General features: G+C 41.0%; 1 protein-coding gene across 1 annotated transcript in view; it reads right to left on the bottom strand.

Moving 5' to 3' along the window:
• The window catches only part of copb2 (COPI coat complex subunit beta 2), a 36,344-nt gene extending 24,095 nt beyond the window's left edge, over nucleotides 1–12,249 (bottom strand). Inside the window, exons 1-7 of the mRNA XM_068042105.1 lie at nucleotides 11,868–12,249; nucleotides 8,531–8,668; nucleotides 7,401–7,487; nucleotides 4,117–4,243; nucleotides 3,785–3,933; nucleotides 3,382–3,528; nucleotides 2,451–2,550 (exon numbers count right to left, since the gene is read on the bottom strand). Coding sequence (XP_067898206.1) covers nucleotides 2,451–2,550; nucleotides 3,382–3,528; nucleotides 3,785–3,933; nucleotides 4,117–4,243; nucleotides 7,401–7,487; nucleotides 8,531–8,668; nucleotides 11,868–11,870 — 751 coding nt within the window. The 5' untranslated portion in view covers nucleotides 11,871–12,249. The remainder of the gene's footprint in view (nucleotides 1–2,450; nucleotides 2,551–3,381; nucleotides 3,529–3,784; nucleotides 3,934–4,116; nucleotides 4,244–7,400; nucleotides 7,488–8,530; nucleotides 8,669–11,867) is intronic.
• Nucleotides 12,250–21,261: the final 9,012 nt, after the last annotated feature.

The raw sequence follows: 21,261 nt of genomic DNA, 5'->3' as shown, positions 1-21,261 counted from the left end.
TTCGGCTACAACGGCTTCATATTTCCTGCCATCTTCCAGCAGTACCTCAATGCTGTGACCTTTCTTTTTCCCCCAAGAGGCCTTTCTGAAATGTTTCAATGGGTGTTGAGACAATCACCAGCTCCATTAGTTGCTCCAACAGCTCAGTTTCTGAAAAGTGGCATTCATTGCCCTTACTACGGCATCTACTGACAAACTGGTCTATTCCTGGCAGTGAATTCTAAAATTCACTTTTAATTGGAGCTGATCTAACACTTTCCATATCTTTGCAGGATCTTTCTGGTCCTCTTCATTTAAGTATTGATTCTGTGTAACCCCTCATTTCCAACTGCTGTCAGTATTTTTACAGCCTGCTTCTCTGGTTCTACAATTACTTGGTCTGTGAAGCGTAACTGTATTCTTTGTTTAAAAAGTTTGAACTCAGATAGGATATCAATGGCCTTCCAGTTCATGCTGGGAAATTTGGCATCCATCTTTCTGCTGTTCTTTTGCTTTCTACTCTATATTTAACTTTTTCAGCTGTGTGTGTGTGTGTGTGTGTGCCTACAACATTTATTTATGATTTTTTTATTTGTGGCTTGAAACTGGTTTTAAAACTTGTTCTATTTACTCTGCGCTGTTTCCCCTTTAAGAAACTCACTGTTGTCTAGACTAGCTGCTTGGATGGAGAGTAACAGGTGTTTGATAGTGTTCTCTGTTTATCTTGCTTACAGCACTTAAGCTTGTCTGTTTACACAACTGTTAAATAGGCAGTTTAATTGCTTGTTTTGATAGAGTTTGCTTATGCTCGAGCAGTTTCATGTTATTTATAGCAGTGGCTGCATGAATAGCGACTCTTCTTCATGCTCGAGTGGTTTATTTTTTTTTTAAACTTTGGCTACATAAATGGTGACTCTGCAGTGTTCATAGGTTTCCCACGCCTTTTCTTATCGGGACATCACCTGTAATGGCGCCGACTTCGATCGGCCTGGGAGAGGAATCGGGTCTTCCCTGTTTTTTTTTTAAATGGAACTTTTGAAGAAAATTCAATCTTTTAAGCACTTCAAAGCTTGTTTTTTTTTAAAAACCAGTATCCCTCGACTGTTGGCACAATGACTAACCCGATCGCAGGAATTTATTTGCAGCCTGTCGTTCAGCGCTGTCTTCTACATCTGAAGGTAGGTTCTTTCTTCTTGCCACTTTTTGAGCCAGTATTTCTTTTGAAATTTCTCTCTTTTGGCTATAGGAAGGGTCATCTTCCAAACTGCTTTACCAATGGTCTTCAAGCTTAGACTTTGTCTCGTTACCCCAGCTGCCACCATATAATGGGTTCATTATGTTGTCTGATGCAACATAAATAAGATGCGTGGAGTCCAGTTATGCTGAAGATCTCTAACAGGTTTATTAATAGCTAAACTATTATGTACATATATATAATTTTCACAATAGATAAAATATCTTAAGTGCTTTAAGCAATAGAGATGTTCAGACTGAGCTCTGCCTGCAGACAATCTGTCTGAAGCATCATTCAATAACTGCCATAGCTAGAACTTTGGTTAAAAATATAATTGACCCTTCCCATTCTTATATAATAGTACAACTCTGTTCTGTGCTTTGCACAGGAAAAATATATGTATTCATACATTCCTCTAGGTGTTACATTTGCAGAGTGACTCAGGCTTGTAGTTACATGAATACATCCTGGTCCTTAGCTCATTTGCATACTGATGTCTTAAAGTGGCATCACTCTTAAGGCAATCATACAACAACTTTCATCAGTAATATCCCATTGTCCTTGAAATTGTTTCTTGGTTTATACTTTGCAGCAAGTTTTTGCTTTCACTAAGCGACTGATAGCCACCCTCTAAGTCAATCAAAAACACCCATGTTTCAATCATAAAAAAGTTGAAATCATCAATTCTTTCAACAGAGGTATGGAAAATTCCAAATGACTATTTGAAATTTCTCTTCAACCTTTGAGAGAGGGACATTATTTGCTATGATTAAGAATTTAAATACCAGAGGTCAAAAGTTAATAAATTATGAAGTTAAGAGGAACAGCCTTTTCATCCAAACGATGAGAGTTATGGATATGTTACCAGAGTTACAGTATTCAAGAACTGCAGTCGCATTTCCACACTCCATTCCAAAATTTGACTGTTCCATTTCACAATCTATTGATATATGTTTAGAAAAACAAGCTGTTGTTGAGATAGGACTATTTAGGATGTTTGATTTATAAAATAATTATATAATTGCAAGGTAGAATTTACAATAACGGGTACAATTCCCATCTGCCCTTTTGAGAGGTGTCCATACTATATGAAGACAAAAAAATCAACTACAATAAATCTATCCTATAAAAAGTAATTGCTTGGATTTTTTAAATACAGCAAGTGGTGCAAAACTAAACTGGAACTTTTAATACAGTAAGCATTAATTACAATTATTACAATATGCACAATACTCACCATCTTCTGATCCAGTGATGATAATTGGAAGTTCAGGATGGAAGCTGACACAAGAGACATTTTGAGCATGGCCCTCCAGTGTCTGAACACAAGTTTTATTCTACAGCCAAAACAGCATTATTTCAGTTAAAATATACAATGCTTATAATATTTTAGCCTTGAAATAGTAAATATTAGTTGGATTAGTGCATTTGGCAATGGAGCAATCAATGCACACAGCAATGGTGATCAAGTTCACTGGCTTGTGCTGCAATGTGCAGGCTTTTTGCAAACATTGACAATTTTATTCAAAGTATCGTAGTTTCTCTTATGTTGGTGGAAATACTGAGTTTAGTTTAGTTTAGAGATACAGCACTGAAACAGGCCCTTCGGCCCACCGAGTCTGTGCCGAACATCAACCACCCATTTGTACTAATCCTACACTAATCCCATATTCCTACCACATCCCCACCTGTCCCTATATTCTCCTACCACCTACCTATACTAGGGGCAATTTATAATGGCCAATTTACCTATCAACCTGCAAGTCTTTTGGTGGTGGGAGCACCCGGAGGAAACCCACGCAGACACAGGGAGAACTTGCAAACTCCACACAGGCAGTACCCAGAATTGAACCCGGGTCGCTGGAGCTGTGAGGCTGCGGTGCTAACCACTGCGCCACTGTGCCGCCCTAGTTACTGCATCAGTGTTTTTGTCAGCTATTGGCCAAAGTGGCTAAATGTTTTGCTTTCTAATCAAAATGAAGAATAGAGTCAAGCTGTTGTATAATTATATCACAGAAGCAAAGTTTAGTTCTCAAATGTTTACAGGACTTTGCAGAATCAAAACTTTAGTATTAAATAAAATCCAGTGCCTTTCACAATAAAATAATCCTACATAATTACTCAACCTGCATGAACAATTACTTACCAATCTAATAATTTCTCTTTACCTGGTAGTCCCAGATTTTAACTAGACGGTCATCAGCTCCAGAAATCAGGTACGGCTTGTCACCACCACTGTAGTAGTCAATGCAGTTCACTCCTTTCTCGTGGCCCTCCAAGGTGAAATTAGGTGAGGATGAGCCAAGTTGCCATACCTGAAATAAGATCAACCCACAATTTACATAACACAAGATCTTTACCAAAAAAAAGTACAATACAAACCACTTACAAAAAATTCAAAACCAAATGTTCAACACACCAGAACAGCATTACGTTTGTCTCCATATTTTAGGCTGAAGGGCTTTAAGCGTTATGCTCATTTACTCTGATAAATTTTAGTTACTATATAAAAGGCGTCTCAACTCTTCCTTCCAAATGACTTTGCTCCACTCTTCAACTTTGTTCACATACCTTAATGGTCCTATCCAAAGATGCACTTGCAAATTGATTGTTGTCCTTCGGGTTAATGACAATCTGCATAACATAATGGGTGTGTCCTTCAAAAACTTGGGTACAGGTCCACTTCTTCTCCCAGTCCCACAGTTTGATAAGCATGTCATCTACCAAGGAAACAATTTACCAGGTTTTGAAAGCATTCCATAAATCAGCAAGATTCTATAACTACCAAAGACAAAATCAAAAGATTTTTGATCAAAAATAAGAACTTTATATATTAATTTTACAGATATAATATTGAAAAGCTAGAAAAGTTAAGAAATAAGTCTGAAGTAATATACACTCACCACTACTGGTCAAGATGTAAGGTTGAGTTGGGTGAACAGCAATACAACGGATGTAATCTGAATGAGCTTCAAACATGTGAACTCGCTCGAGTGTGTTGTAATTGAATACACGGATTTGCATATCATCCTAAATGACAACAGAACAAATTATGCCATGAAAATCCAAGAATAGCCATTGGCTTCTGAAAGCTAGGTTTTATTTTGTCCTTAAACATTTCAGCAAATTTAAGATATAAAACAGTTTCTGTGGACCACTGTTTCAAAATGACAGAGCAAGCACTAAACTGAAAATCGCAATAAAATGTGATACTTTATTTTTAAGATAATCTTCCCCTCATGTCCCTACAAAGAAGCTGACTTTTACTAATACATCAAAATGCAGCAAGGCAGGGACTTAACAGTGACCAACAAATTAAGTGAATTCACATATGGAACTAACATAACTCATCAAACAGATGGAAATGGGAGACGCGACTTTTACCATTATTGAGATATCTACAATATACAAAGAAATGTTGTCTCTTTGGTAGGAACTCCTTGTCTATAAAACCTACTTCCTGTTGTGACATTTTCGCCACATTTTCCATTAATAATTCCTATGTCTACATTTACAACAGTTACTAATCACTGTAATTATATTCCAGATCCCAATTTCTAATTTTAACGTACATGAATCCTTGATCAACTCTATAACACCATAAAGGTGAAAAGACTGGTTCAGATGAAAGTGTCCATTTAATCTTACTCTTTCACAATGCCCACTCCACCATGTTTTTATTGTCCACATAAACAGCAGACATAACCTCGATTCACTTATCTCACCTGAAGGACAAGATGATTCTTTGTACATGTGTAATAAAGGTATCAAAGTACCATGAAATTAATCTATTTTCCATAATTGCTTTCCAAGGTGGGAGGAGTGCTTTGTTAATTCAGTCCCAGTTCTCCACAGGTCACAACATATTCTTTACATTTTCCCACTTACTGACACAGTCAAATCAGATACACTGTTTTCCCAAGAATAAAACACACTAACCAGGTTTCTTTACTGGACAACAAAATTAACAGTTTTATTATAAAACAAGTCTTAACTAGTAATGAAGTAAAACAACATCACATAGATCAAATCTTTAAATATCCAACATTAAATTTTAAAAAGTCCCCTTTACCTTAGTCCCTTCACACTCACACACATATTGGGTAACCAAGAAAGTAAAAAGGATTTTTAGATCAGAGCTCTATTACAGACCAAAAAAACACTCAAGTAGATCACTTGCCCACTCCTGAAAAAATAAATAGATTAGACACACTGCACCAAACTGACACACAGTCCAACTTCCGAGCACACGCAGGCAGGATCTTTAGAATCTTCCAAAATTAACTCTCAACAGGCGGCGTTGAAAAGTAATTTAGCAGGCCTTCTTGAAATACAGGAAACAAGACTAGCTGACACACTGAACTGCACAATCTTCTAGGGAATTATGAGTAAACGAGCTGGGTTGTGGTCTTCTGTTCTTCCTTGGAATTCTCTCCCTCTTCTGCAGCAAACATGACTTTTGTCTCCTTCCAGAAGGTATCACATAACACGCACTGACTGACAACCAGAAAGCTTGACAATTTTCTGCCCACCCAGATGTTCTCTGTTACTACTGAGCTTGTCCAATCAAAGGAGCGCTTGTGACTTTTCTGCCCATTGCCAGGGCTTCTGCTCTAAGCCTAGCCCGAGCTATGTGACAAACAGCAACACTGTTGCCAATCCGGCTACCTCAATCCTCGATTAAAAATATGATCTAACATTTATTTAGAGGGCGGCACAGTGGTTAGCACCGCAGCCTCACAGCTCCAGCGACCCGGGTTCAATTCTGGGTACTGCCTGTGTGGAGTTTGCAAGTTCTCCCCGTGTCTGTGTGGGTTTCCTCCAGGTGCTCCGGTTTCCTCCCACATGCCAAAGACTTGCAGGTTGATAGGTAAATTGGCCATTATAAATTGCCCCTAGTATAGGTAGGTGGTAGGGAAATATAGGGACAGGTGGGGATGTGGTAGGAATATGGAATTAGTGTAGGATTAGTATAAATGGGTGGTTGATGGTCGGCACAGACTCGGTGGGCCGAAGGGCCTGTTTCAGTGCTGTATCTCTAAACTAAACCAAACCATAAATTCCTTTTAAAAGATTAATTTAACCAAACAGAGTCACTTTCATAACCGGTAACCCAATGAAAACAGCTTACATGGGGGAAGGTCTGGCCAAATAATTAAAGTTCAGGCAATTTTTAAGTTAAGGCATATAGGTTTGTTTAAAATAAGTTACTTTGTCCTTCACCAATCCATTTTTGAATTCTAAAACCCCTTCTCTCCTGAAAGTACTGATTTCTTACTGGTTCCACTGTTGTCAACAATCATTTTCTTCCTCAACCAAATAACCATTCAAATCTGAATCATAAAACTGAGTGTCAATTTGCTATTCAATTCAAATGGGTCATCACAGTTTAGGCTGGTAGCTTCTCAATAGAAGTTCAACACATGCACTTTAAAAGGATGGTGATTGGGGGAAGCAAACATGCCTGGTTTTACCCATCTCAAATTTTGTTTAATAAAATGCCTGTGAAGCACATTGGGACATTTCACTAAGTTAAAGATACGACATCACAGAATTGTTACAGTGCAGAAGGTCATCTGGCCCATCGTGTCCACACCGGCTCTCCAAAAGAGCAATTCACTCAGTTCCATTCCCCCGTCTTCTCCCCATAACCCTGCACATTCTTCCTTTTCATATAAAAGTCCAATTTCCTTTTGAATGCTTCAATTGAACCTGATTCCACCACACTCTCAGGCAGTGCATTGCCAACTTTAACCACTCTCTGCATGTGCAAGTTTTTCATATCACTTTTGCTTCTCTTACCAAATACTTTAAATCTGTGCCCTCATGTTCTCAATCCTTTCATGAGTGGGAACAGTTTCTCTCTATCTACTTTGTCCAGACCCTCATGATTTTGAATACCTCCATCAAATCACCTCTCAGCTTCTCTTCTCCAAGGAAAACAGTCCCAACATATAAATACAAGTTGTTGTTGTCATCCTCTTGACTGGGGACTGAGAGGCCAAAAGCACTGATCCCATCCATCACTGTCTAGCTGAGATCAGCTAGCTCGAGAGACTATGGATTGCTCCCATAATCTTCAGTTCTGAATGGCTCTGTAATCACATCCAGCTGCATATTTAGTGACTGAGCTATCAAGGGAGCTCATTTCTTTGGACTCTCAAAATTCACAACGAAAGGTACTTACAGCTCCTGTGATGACCCAGTTTTTCCGTGCCACAAACTTGGATGCCCTCACAGGCAGATCGCACACCTCAAATGTCTTCACTAGAGTCTGGAAGAGTACACAAATAGTACAAAAAAATGTGACCCATTTATTCAAAACCCACTTTCACTGCTAACTGTAAGTCATTCAATTTAAAACATTACATACATGTTCATTTGCTTACACTATACAAAACCTACACAACACTGAGAAATGAAAACAAGGAGAACTAAATAAATGGATCCGTGTGATAGAACTATTTATCTTTGAGTACTCAAAATATAAACATGTTTAATTTGATCACATAATGGATATCTGAGCTGGAAAATGAAATATTTACCCATATTTTCTGCCCAGTGACATTAGGCATTCCCAGATCAGGAACTGCAGATATGAACTGTTATATAGAGGTCTCTTAACACAAACTTAAAACAGCATTTGCTACAGCATGACTGACAAATTTCTATTGTCCACTGTGGTCTCTCTAAGTGACATTGTAAATTGAGGTTCATTCTGAGCTGCTTTGTAATTTGGGCTCTTAATGAATCTATCTAAATTTTCATTCACTTGAGGGGAGAATTTGCATGATGTGCTAACTTGAATCTCAGAAGTGCAAGATTTGTAATCTATTTCTTTACATTCCATCACCCTGTATATTCATGTTACATAAAGATACAGTGTAAAATGTATTGTAGATGCTGCTAATTATTCATGGGAACTAGATACAAGAAAGTAATTTACTTATTACTATTCTATGCAAGATGATTTTTCACTTCTGAAGTATCTGACCCCATACTGAAAGTTCCTTCATTAAAAACTAAAATTTCAAATATAGGAAAACTTCAATAATACACAGTTCTTCAGCAATAAAAAATGTGTCAATGTTTTACAAGAGGAAAGCTGGGCACCGTACAAGAAAAGAAGGATCTTTCTTGGGAGGGAAAAGAAGAAAAACACCAAATGATATTTAGGAGGGAGAAACAGATAGTGAAGCAAAGCAATTTTAGGAGAGAATCCCAGTGAGCAGGTCTGAAATACTATATATTTTATTAAATACTATTTAACAATGGTAACATGCACCAGAAATGGAAGAGAATAAAAAGCAACTGTACTTGGGATTCATGGTTCCACACGCAGACGCTGCCATTGTAAAGACTGGCCAACATCCATGGCTCAGTTGGGTGCAAGTCTACACTTTTCACTCGGTCAGACCGAGCGGTCAGCTTCCGTTTGATGTCTAGTCTCAAAGGCTAGAAAACAAAAGTTAAAACAGCATTAATATTATGCCAAAGAATGGATACTTAAACAAATTGCACATTGGGACAGTTTAAACAAATGAGATATAAATGCATCAAGCAGTAGCGCATCTGAATAGAAAATCGGGAGAAGTGCAAAAGGTGAGTCTAATTGCTACTGCCGACTTTGCATTATCATTTACATTTATACCCAAACATTTCTTATTCATCACAATTTTAACACTTCTTACTTGATGGAAGTAAGATTATTTGTGCCTTAATTATAAAGTTTAAGATGCAGCACCACGGTTTTTTAAAAAAATAAAAGCAGTCCCCTCCAACATGAAGCCAATTTATAGGTAGAAGAATTCCCTTTAGTTTTCATGAATTGATCCAATTAAAGTCTGTTGCATTTTTTTACTTTAATAACCATGAGTCAGCTTTGCAAGCATGACTGAACTCATAGCCCCATAAAAATATGGGTCTTTGATCCTGACACTGGGTTAAGTGCTCCAAGTCTAGCCTCTGTGGGGCTCCAAGGAAGACTTAATATAATATTATATGTGGTTAATCTAAGGTCATGAAAAGTGCTATATAAATATCAAAAAAGTTCTTTACATAGAATTGTGGTAGCAGAGTTTTACTGGATAAGTTCAGAAAGTTTGATCAATTTGAAACTTGAGCCAACCACACTCATTGTCCAGATTCATATATGGACAGCCACTTGTGCATGGTAACAAAGGGCCATTGACTTCCAATGAACCATACGCTGTGACTCGCTACGTTCAAGAGAAGAAACAAACACAGTAAATCTTTCGGTAGGAACAGTATTTCCATTGACAACAGTTAAAATCCACCATTAATCGTTCAATCCTACTGCATATGGATTTTTCTGTAACTAATTTAAATTACCAATGCATTTCCATAATGAAAAATAAGCTAATATATTTCTGACTATTTAATCCCATGGTCACTGAAAATAGCAATATCTTGCAATTTTATCAATTTCTTACAGTTTATATCATAATTTTATCTCAACAGCCTAGTTCACCACAAGAGTGGCCAGTGAAGGGGATGGAATCAGTGTCAAGGGTAAAGTTTTTGACAGGGATCGAAGTTGAGGATTTAACTGGAGGAAATTGCAGCTCTAAGACAAGATGTCAGATAAGCAGTCTGACAGCACAGATAATGGAGGATTCAAGAGAGATGGTCGAGAAGTAGAACTGGGTATAAGCATGCAAACATTCAAATTAGGAGCAGGTGTAGGCCGATTGGCCCTACGAGCCTGCTCCGCCATTCAATAAGTTCATGGCTGAACTAACTATTCCACATTTCCATCTACCCCCAATAACCTTCCACTCCCTTGCTTATCAAGAATCTATCTATTTCTGCCTTCAAAATATTCAAAGACTCTGCTTCCACCACCTTTTGAGAAAGAGAATTCCAAAGACTCATGACACTCAGAAAAAATTTCTCCTCATCTCTGTCTTAAATGGGCAACCCCTTATTTTTAAACAGTGACCCCTAGTTCTAGATTCTCCCACAAGGCGAAACATCTTTTCCACATCCACCCTGTCAAGATCCCTCAGGATCTTATATGTTTCAATCAAGTCGCCTCTTACTCTTCTAAATTCCAGCAGATACAAGCCTAGCCTGTCCAATCTTCCTCATAAGACAGCCCGCCCATTCCAGGTATTAGTCTAGTAAACCTTTTCTGTACGGCCTCCAACGCATTACATCCTTCCTTAAGAGACCAGTATTGTACACAGTACTCTAGATGTGGTCTCACCAATGCCCTGTATAGCTGAAGCATAACCTCCCTACTTTTGTATTCAATAACCTCCATACTTTTGTATTCAATTCCCCTCGCGATAAACAATAACATTCTATTAGCTTTCCTAATTACGTGCTATTTCTGCATACTAACCTTTTGCGATTCATGCACTAGGACACCCAGATCCCTCTGCATCTCAGAATTCTGCAATCTCTCACCATTTAGATAATATGCTTATTTTTTTATTCTTCCTGCCAAAGTGGGCAATTTCATACATGTGAAAACTGACTCCATGTTTTTGGATAATGTTGTCACAGGGCAGCATGCAGATGAGAGAGAGAATGCAGCCAAGGACAGATCTTTGGGAAACTCCAGAGATAACGAAGCAGGGGCAGGAAGAGCAATCATTTGTGCAGATGCTCAATGATTTGACAGGCAAGAGTGAAACCAAGCAAGGATAGTAGAGGAACTTCCAACAGAAACAAGATGCTAATTGCGTGCTAGTGTACATTCTAAACATCTTTTCCACCTGGCAGGGTCACACCATCATGAAGCAATACACCAGACTGGTCGAACAGCAAAATTTATCACTTGATTTACATAGAAATCATGCACGTAATGCATATTCATTACACTCCAGGTATTAATAACTTCCAAAATAATAAACTGCAAAATTATTTTTAAGTACACAAGTCGCTTCATAACTTCTTCTGACCTGCAGCCAGAAATTTGCAGTACCTTGATTTATCTACTTAGACTTCAGATACAATGTCGTTTAAACGGGAGCTTTAAAGGGGCATGTAAACAACAACGTTCCAGACCTGACTAATAGCTGGCAATCCTACAGAACACAAAATAATGGGTGGTTGATGGTCGGCACAGACTCGGTGGGCCGAAGGGCCTGTTTCAGTGCTGTATCTCTCTTTGACTCTAAGAGAATTGAAGCGTTTAATCTCACTGTTTATTTAGAGAACTCGTCAGCCTCATCTTTGTGTTACAAGATACTAAACCACTTCAATTAGATTCCAACCCAAGAACTTAGTCCAAACTAGCTGCGGGCTCAATGTTAGATGCCCAAGATAATATAAACATGATCACTGCATCTAAAGTGAAGCAAAACGTATTTCCAAACCCCACAATAACACACTGTCCCTGTTAAATCACAGACCTGGAAAGTCTGGTGGAGGCCCTGCTGCTATCTGCCTACAGTTATTGTTATGAAACCCTCCTGGCTGCATCTCCATCCCTCCCTCACACATGAAGCACAGCTCGGCCTCTGCCGACCACATCCATAGATCCGGCCTTCCCAGACCGGGAAAACTCTGCAGCCGCTCGCAGTGTCTCTTGTCCCAGTCAATTTGTGATGATAACACCGGGCCTACAGCTGGGATCCAGCTCCCTGCCACTTACAGCTCCGAGTAATGCCCCTGTCACACCTACCATCTCCTCCGCGCCTCAACCGTTCCCACACCAAGGCCGGGCCACACGGATCGATCCTCTGACGTGGAGCTTCCTCTTCAGCCACGAAACACGGGACTTCAGCAAACTCGCGAGAGCGGCCGCACCTGCCGACACAGGGAGACCTCCAGACTCAGCGCCCCCTGCGGACAGGAAGACCTCCAGACTCAGCGCCCCCTGCGGACAGGGAGACCTCCAGACTCTGCGCCCCCTCCGGACAGGGAGACCACCGAACACGGCGCCCCTCCGGACAAGGAGACCCTCCAGACTCAGCGCCCCCTCCGGACTGGGAGACCTCCGAACGCGGCGCCCCCTTTGGACACGGAGACCTCCTGACACGGCGCCCTCTTTGGACACGAAGACCTCCTGACACGACGCCCCCTCCGGACAGGAAGACCTCCGGACTCAGCGCCCCCTGCGAACAGGGAGACCTCCGGACGCGGCGCCCCCTTTGGACACGGAGACCTCCTGACACGGCGCCCTCTTTGGACACGGAGACCTCCTGACACGGCGCCCTCTTTGGACACGGAGACCTCCTGACACGGCGCCCTCTTTGGACACGAAGACCTTCTGACACGGCGCCCCCTCCGGACAGGAAGACCTCCGGACTCAGCGCCCCCTGCGAACAGGGAGACCTCCGGACACGGCGCCCCCTTTGGACACGGAGACCTCCTGACACGGCACCCCCTCCGGACAGGGAGAACCTCCGGCCACAGCGCCCCCTCCGGATGGGGAGAACTCGCCTGGTCTCAGCCCATCGTCCCGACCACTAGAGAGCATCAATAAAATAAAGTCAAATGCAGAGAAAAAGGGACAGAGAATCAAAGGTGGGGAGAAGAACAGGAGGAGTCACAAAGGGAAAGAATAGGAAGAATTACAGGAAAAAGAGTGAGGGAAACAAGCAGAAGCACAGATTAGATGAGAGGAACACTGAAAACAGAGTAGGAAGAAAAAAACAGAAAAAGGGAGAAATAAACAAGGTGAAATACAGCAAAGTGAAGGTAGCATAGAGGAAATGGAAATGATCAGTGATAAGAGCAGAGAGAGAGAGAGAAAAGGCACAATGCAGAAAAGAAAGAGAAGAGAGGAAGAGTGAAAGGGACGGGGGAGCAAAGAGGAAGCGATATAAGACAGCAAGAAACATAAAAGGAAAGTAAAAGAAGCTGGAGAACAAAGAGGGAGAGGAAAAGGGATGGGGAACTGGGGAAAAGTGGAGGGAAAACAGGGAAAAGAGGAAAGGAACAGAAAGAAACAGCGAAGTGTGAGACAGGATCACAGCAAATACACACAGAGAGGGAGAAGACAGGGAAGAAATGGAAATAGAGTATGAAAATAACAGAAAAAGAGAAACATGATAAAAAAGAGAACAGGACAATGAGAACCACAGGGAAGAGAGAGAGAGGGAAGGGACAGGTCGAAAGTGAACAAGAGGGAGGAAGGAAAAGCAAAACACAGAGAAAGGAGAGACAGAACTGGTCAGGCAAAATGGAAGAAACAAACTGATAAGGAACAGGGCAAAGCACAGAAGAGAAAGAGAAACATGAACAGAGAAACAGAAAAGAGAGGAGAAAATGGACAGAAACAAACATAAATTAAGTGGGAGAGACAAAGGAAATGGGATAAACACAGGAAAGGAGAGAGGGAAACAAGGAGAAACTCAGGAAAGAGGAGAGAGGACAGATTAAATAGACAGAAAGAAGCTGGGACAAGAAATAGAGAAAAGTGAGTGAAGGATAATGAAGTGCTACAGAGAAAGGAGAGACATGGAGGAGAGCTAAAACAACATGCAGAAATTCAGAGAAAAAGAGAGATAATGTGAAGGAACAGAGAAACAGAGAGAAGAGGGAAAGGAATAGAGAAATAAAGAAAAAAGGGAGGGAAAGGCACAGAGAAGCAGAAAAGAGGAGGAAGAGATGAAACAAAAAAAGATAGAAAGGGAGAATCACAGAAAATACAGAGAAAGAGAGAGAAGAATGAAAGAGAAACATGGAAAATGAAATGAAAAGAGAACAAGGATTATATGCAAAGAAATGGGAGAGAAAAGGTGGAGAAAGAAAGGGGGCAGAGAAAAGATGGATGCTTGTAGAACTGATATCAGACTGAAGAGACTAGTCTTGTTTCAAACTGACATTTTGACATTAAATTTTTAACCGTCAAAGAATTTAGTTTCTTGTATTTGTTTGAAGAGATCCTTTCCCTTGTGATGTGTGGGTTAAAGCAATGAACAATTGCTGTCTGAAGCTTGGAGACACCTTGATGTCATGAAGTGTTGTTTTGGGACTAAGTTATTTGATACGCAATTCAAGTATGAGAAGAAAACAAAACCCATCCATCCCATCTGTCTGGATGGTAAAGTTAATTAAAACCATGCTTATGTGCTTAACATAAAAGTACTGCAGGGATCTCAGGTGTCAAAAAGCCTATTTAGGAAGTATAAATTCTGATGATTTTCCTCATTTTGCAGTTCCTGAGCTGCAACCATGTTTTTCCAAATCACGATGATGAGATTGGACTCTATGGTGTGAAGAAGCACTCAATATAAGTTCATCAGTTAATAGGTCGTACTCCAAGATTTCAGACTTATTGTTCCAAAATAGTTTAAAGTACTGTGTAAGGGAAATGTTATATATCGTGGACACAAGTGAGCTTTGCTGGGTATCTTCACACAGATTAAATAACTCCTGAGTGACAAAGTGCTAGCTGTAACATGATTTGTTTATTACACTTGCAGTAAGAATACCTTTATCATTTTCTCATCCAATAAAGTAGTCAATAATGCCATGTGATGTCATTTTCTCATCAATATGATTTTCATTTTCATTGCTATTTCCTTCACAGTGCTATAATTAGTCATTCCAGCTTTCGCAGAAATTACTCCTGGGACACCTGATCCCTATTTAATCAGCACGATTTCATCAGACTTCAACTCCCAGCTTACTGTTAAAATGTCCCACTGGACCTGAGAGTTCAGAAGTTCTGACTATGGAAGCCACCAAACATACACTGAGCCTATGGCCTGGGCTTTACCAGGCTCCAGGGAGCATGATGGGAGGGGACAGGGGCAGGGGGGCTTGCCCGTTGCTTTCCTGCTGCAGCCGCTGGCATTTTATCAGTGGCAGGCAAGGTGGCAGATGGCCCTCCCGCCCTTAGGCTAATTGAGGGAGGACCCGCCCCCCGCAGCAAGGGCTGCCACCACTGAAACCACCCCCACCACCCCGCCCTCTAGACTGACCCCTCACCCCCACCGTCACCAGGGCCTTCCTGATTTGCCCCAGCGAACCTGACTTGACTTGCCTTCATTCCTGGGTCTCCTCCGTCCTGGCTGCTCCTGGTCTGCTGCAGTCCCTTCACATTATCTCTCTTTTTCTCTGAATTTCTGCATGTTCTGCATGCTCCCAATGACATTGCTGGGACTGAAGAGTGGTCAGTCATCTGATTTTCCTGCATCTCTTGGGGGCGGGACATCTTCTCTCAAAGGAACAAAAGCCCCAATGGCAGGCAATTAAATGCCTGAGGAACATAAAACGCAGTCGAGGCTTCCTTGCTCAGCCGAGGCAGGTTTGCCCCCGACTTTCCTGCTGATGGACGTGGCCACCGCTGTCCCACTAAATCCCAACCTACATTTTTGCAGGCCTACCAGCACATTACCTCTGTAACGCAGACATAATCGTACAGTTGCCAACTCTGGTTGGACATATTCCCGGAAGTTTCATTACTTGCCTATCTACCTCCAACAGACCTGCCCAGTCAGCCTTTTTTTCACCATCTGCAGTGTCAGTTGTAACACTGTTGCCTCTGAATCAGAGGTTGTGTGCTCAGGTCCCACTCGGTGACAAGCACATAATGCAGGCTGGCATGTCAGTTCAATACTTAGGGCGTGCTGCATTGTCAGTGATGCCATCATTTGGGAAACATTAAACTGTGGCCCTATCTGCCCTCTCAGGTGGATGTAAAAGATTCCAGGGCATTATTTGCAGAAGAGCAGGGAGTTTTCCCCAGTATGCCGCCAATATTTATTCTGCAACCAACATCTGAAAACAGATGATAAGGCCAGTATTACATTACTGCTTTGGACCTAACTGTGGTCAAATTGGCTGCCACATTTCTTACATTGCAACAGTGACTACACTTTCAAAAGTACTTCATTGGCTGCAATCATTTTGGAACGCCCTCTCTTCATGAAAGTTGCCACTGGCCACTCCTTCAAAGAGATTTCCAGTGTCAGAATAATCACATCCTCAGAATCAATGAATCACAGAATTGTTACTGCAGAGAAGGAGGTCATTCAGCCCATCATGTCTGCACTAGCCCGCTAAATGAGCAATTCACCCAGTGCTATTCCCCCACCTTCCCCCTGTAACCCTGCACATTCTTCCTTTTCAGGTAACAGTCTAATTCCCTTTTGAATTCCTCAAATGAACCTGCCTCCACCACAAATCTCAGGCAGTGTCTTCCAGACCTTAACCACTCAGAGAGATACAGCACTGAAACAGGCCCTTCAGCCCACTGAGTCCATGCCAACCGTCAACCACCCATTTATACTAATCCTACATTAATCCCATTTTTCCCTCTCACATGCCCACCTTCCCTCAATTCTCCTACCACCTACCTACACTCGGAGCAATTTTTTTTACAATGGCCAATTTACCTATTCACCCACAAGTCTTTGGCATGTGGGAAGAAACCAGAGCACCTGGAGGCAACCCACATGGTCACAGGGAGAACTTGCAAACTCTGCACAGGCAGTACCCAGAATTGGACCCAGGTCACTGGAGCTGTGAGATTGCCGTGGTACCCACTGCACTACTGTGCCACCCACTTGCTGTGTGAAAAAGTTTTCCCTCATGTCACTTTTGCTTCTTTTGCCAATTGCTTTAAATCAGTGCCCTCTTGTTCTCGATCCATTCATGAGTGGGAACAGTTTCTCCCTATCTACTTTGTCTAGACCCCTCATGATTTTGAATACCTCTATCAAATCACCTCTCAGACATCTCTTCTCTTAGGAAAACAGTCCCAACTTCTCCAATCTATCTTCATAACTGAAGTTCCTCATCCCTGGAACCATTCTCGTGAATCTTTTCTGTACTCTCTCCAATGCTTTCACATCTTTCCTAAAGTGTGGTGCCCAGAATTGGATGCAGTACTCCAGCTGAGGCTGAGCTGGTGTTTTATGCAAGTTCAACATAACCTCCTTGCTCGTGTTCTCTATGTCCCTATTAATAAAGCCTAGGATGCTGTACGCTTTGTTAACCGTACTCCCAACCTGTCCTCTCACCTTCAATGACTTATGCACATATACACCCAGGTCCCTCTGCTCCTGCATCCCCTTTAGAATTATACCCTTTATTTTATATTGTCTCTCCAAGTGCTTCCTACCAAAATGAATCACTTCACATTTCTCTGCATTAAACGTCATCTGCCATTTGTCTGTCCCTCCACCAACTTGTCTATGTCCTTTTGAAGTTCTACACTATCGTCCTCACAGTTCACAATGCTTCCAAGCTTCATACCATTCTCTGCAAAGGTTTGTGCCAGAGAAGTGCCCATAGTGGCATGGGCATGCAACAGAAATATTTAAATCAGAAAACAGTCCCTTGAGCCCATTTACTCTGGTAAAGTCAGCAGCGGACTTCCCCACCAGGATACTTGGCACTTATGGCGGGATTGTAGAACTGTGCAATGTTTGGAGCCATCTTTTAACAAATGCTTTTAATTGTACCATCAAATATGTACCTTTATGTAGAAGAAAATTAGTTCCATAGAATTAACTGTGACATCTCATTCACATATGTGATCATTTCTGCAAATACACAAAGTGCACGGGAGTACTGCAGATTTACAAGGTGGAATAGCTTAGTTATGTAAGTGATGTACTACTACTGTGGACCAGTAGAGGGATCCATCTTCCAACAGAACACCTGCAGGATATTCTTAATTATGTGCTGCTTTTACTTGGGTGTACTAAAGCATGCATATAACATATTTAAAAAAAAAGTCCTGCAGCTTATAGAATGGAAATGAACATTCAGCATATTTTGTACTTCATTCTTATCTAGTTTTATTTTTACAGCTCTATTATGACTTCTGATTTATTTAAAATATATAAAACTGGTAGGGAGCTGATGAAATAATTTGCACCTGTTAATTCAAAGGCATTTTTTTGTTGAAAGCATCTGAATGATCCAGTAGTTTAACTGAAGCAATTTAAATAAAGCAGCGCAAGATCTTTTTTGTGCAATTTTAATTCAAATTAACCCACCTCTTTGGCCAAACCTTTGTCCCCTCTTATAATCTTTCTTTCTTTGGCTTGGCATCTCAACCCTGTGTTGCATCTGGGGCATTTTCTTTTGTTTAAGCCACAGTATAAATGGAGGATGTTGTTGTAACACCCTGAATAAGAAGAGTCGACTGTTCTGTATTATAGAGACATTTTCCCTTCTTCCTGAATGTGGACACTCTCATTAGAATGCAATTCCACTGGGGTTGACAGCCTTCTGGTACTTCAGCCAATTGGCTATTCTAGATTAGACAGTGATGAACAGCAGGTTATTCCGTTATTATATCACAGCTAGCTGATCTTGTCTTCATCACATATCCACATGAAAGCACTTCCCAGCAAAAGTCATTAATTAGTGATCAGGAGTGTTGAAAGGCTGCTGATTTTCACCTCCCTAGCTCAGAGTCACAGAGGACAATTTTAGCATCCCCATCACTGCCCCAGCTATAATCAGTTAAATCACCAAAGATTAGACTTAGAAACTTTCAGCTAAAATTTAAACTTATAGCATGGGAATATGCAACAGCCCATCCTTCTGATGTTCCTCTGTGAATTCGTTCTACACATCAGAGAGCATTTTTACTGTTTTTTAATATGCTGTAAAATATTGTGCAGTATCTCTTCAGTGAACAGGCAATGGATGTAAACATTGTGTTTAATTTTCCCCCAGAGATTGAAGGGTTAATTCCCCCCCATCCTGAAAAGATCTGTCCTGCCCTTTGCAGAATGGATTTTCCTTTCATTTGCTGTTGGTGCCAAACTAATGATTATCAACATCGCTGGCACAGACATGACAGGCTGAGTGGTCTCTTTCAGTGCTGTAAACTTTCTATGATTCTATATCTTCCTGGAGGTGCCAATTGCCATGATCCACTGGACATGCCAGTGGCCGTTAACCCTCCAGAAATGCCATCTACTATACAGGCTTCTTAATGATCTGGAGACAGGAATTCAAATCCCACCTCAGCAGCCAGGGAACTTAAATTCAGTCAATCAAATAAATCTGGGATAAAAATCTCGTATCAGTAATGGCGACCATGGAGCTATTGGAATTGTCATAAAATCCCATCTGTTTCACCAATGTCATTAAGGGAAGAAAACCTGCCGTCATTATCCAGTCTGGTCTATATGTGACTCCGGACCCAAAATGTGGTTGACTCTTAACTGCCCCCTGAAATATCCTAGCAAGTCAATCAGTTATACCAAATTGCTACATTTACAATGCTTCAAGAAGGCAGCTCATCACCGTCTTCTCAAGGACAATCAGGGATAGGTAATAAATGTTAACCAGGCCGGTCGCATTCACATCCCATGAATGAATGAAAAGAAAATTAACAATCTGTTTTGTAATCTTATGCAGAAACCTTACCACCAGTTTAGCAATGGATTAAATCTCTTCCCTACATCCTCTATAGCCTAACATTTTCATGAGTACATCAGAGATGGCAGTGTCTACTCAAAAGATTATGTAACAGTCTTGAATTAAATTTTGGACCTTTGTGCCTGCTTTCCAGAGAGATTGTTGCCTCTTCAATGCCCTGGCTTGCACTTCAATTATCCCAGCTATCAGCTGCTTGTCCCAGGGCACTATCCCATACAACCATGGTGGATGTCCAGTTGTTTCTTCCTACATAATTAGTCAAGGCATCATGTGAGACAGCAATATACATACATAGCATTAGTCTTTTTGTGATGGAATGTATGTGTGCGACTGTACATATTGAATAAAAACATTATGAGATTCAACTGTGATGACTTGTACAGGGTAAAGGCTAATAGGATTAGGAAGAACAGCCACTGCCCATGTAACAATATTCCAGTAGGAGTTACGAATTGCAGGAGAACAGGGGTAAGGAACAAAAACCAAAGGGAAAATTAAAGGACAGAACAAAATTAATACTGGATATAGTGTAATAGTGCTCACCACTCGTCTATAATGAGAGTTTCTCAGCAATGTTATGCATATGAGTAGAGCTGAACAGCACAGGGAAGTTCTTATGAAAGATCTGAAAAATTTGATTCATCTGCTTGTAGGAAGAACCTATATTCTTAGCTCTTTTTAGCGATGAGCTTTACATAGAATATAGAGCACAAAAACTTGGCCATTCAGCCAAACTAGTCACTTCCCATTCTATCAACCTCATCTCAGTTTCTCAGCATATCTTTCTATTCTCTTTTCTCTCGTATGCTCATCTTGTTTCCTTTTGAAAGCCTCAACCACTTCCTGTGGTCGCAAGTTCCACATTCTTACCATTCTTTGGGCAAAAAAAATTCTCCTTATTTCCTGACTGAATTTATTAGTAATCTTGCAATTATGACACTGACTTTTGAATTCTTTCCACACCAACCCTGTACCACTCATTCATAGTTTGTAAGACCTCTCTCAGGTTACATTTAAGTCTTCCCTTTTCTAAAGCAAAAAAAAACCCTAACCTATTCAATGTTTCCTGATAGCTGTATTCTCTTAATTCTGGTAGCATCCTTGTAAATCTTTTTTGCACTTTCTCCACTGCTTCTATGTCCTTTTCATAGTATGGCGACCAGAACTGTGCACAACACTCGAAGTGTGGCCTGACCAGGGTCCTTTTCACTGCTAGTTTCAATTCAGCATTAATTCGGCACAGTGGCGCAGTGGTTAGCACCGCAGCCTCACAGCTCCAGCGACCCGGGTTCAATTCTGGGTACTGCCTGTGTGGAGTTTGCAAGTTCTCCCTGTGTCTGCGTGGGTTTTCTCCGGGTGCTCCGGTTTCCTCCCACAAGCCAAAAGACTTGCAGGTTGGTTGGTAAATTGGCCATTATAAATTGCCCCTAGTATAGGTAGGTGGTAGGGAAATATAGGGACAGGTGGGGATGTGGTAGGAATATGGGATTAGTGTAGGATTAGTATAAATGGGTGGTTGATGGTCGGCACAGACTCGGTGGGCCGAAGGGCCTGTTTCAGTGCTGTATCTCTAAACTAAACATAAACTAAGATTAACGCAATCTTTCAGTAGTTGTCACAGCTATTGGGAAAGAGATCTTTATCCTTTCTGGTTGAGGTGTAAACACAGAGAAAAGGTGATAGATATTAAAAGCTCAGTTTTTTATGAGTTGCCTGTC

The sequence above is a fragment of the Heterodontus francisci genome, chromosome 11, assembly GCF_036365525.1.
Source record: "Heterodontus francisci isolate sHetFra1 chromosome 11, sHetFra1.hap1, whole genome shotgun sequence".
Lineage (NCBI taxonomy): Eukaryota > Metazoa > Chordata > Chondrichthyes > Heterodontiformes > Heterodontidae > Heterodontus > Heterodontus francisci.
Note: the sequence above shows the minus strand (reverse complement) of the source record. Positions and strands in the feature narration are given on the sequence as shown.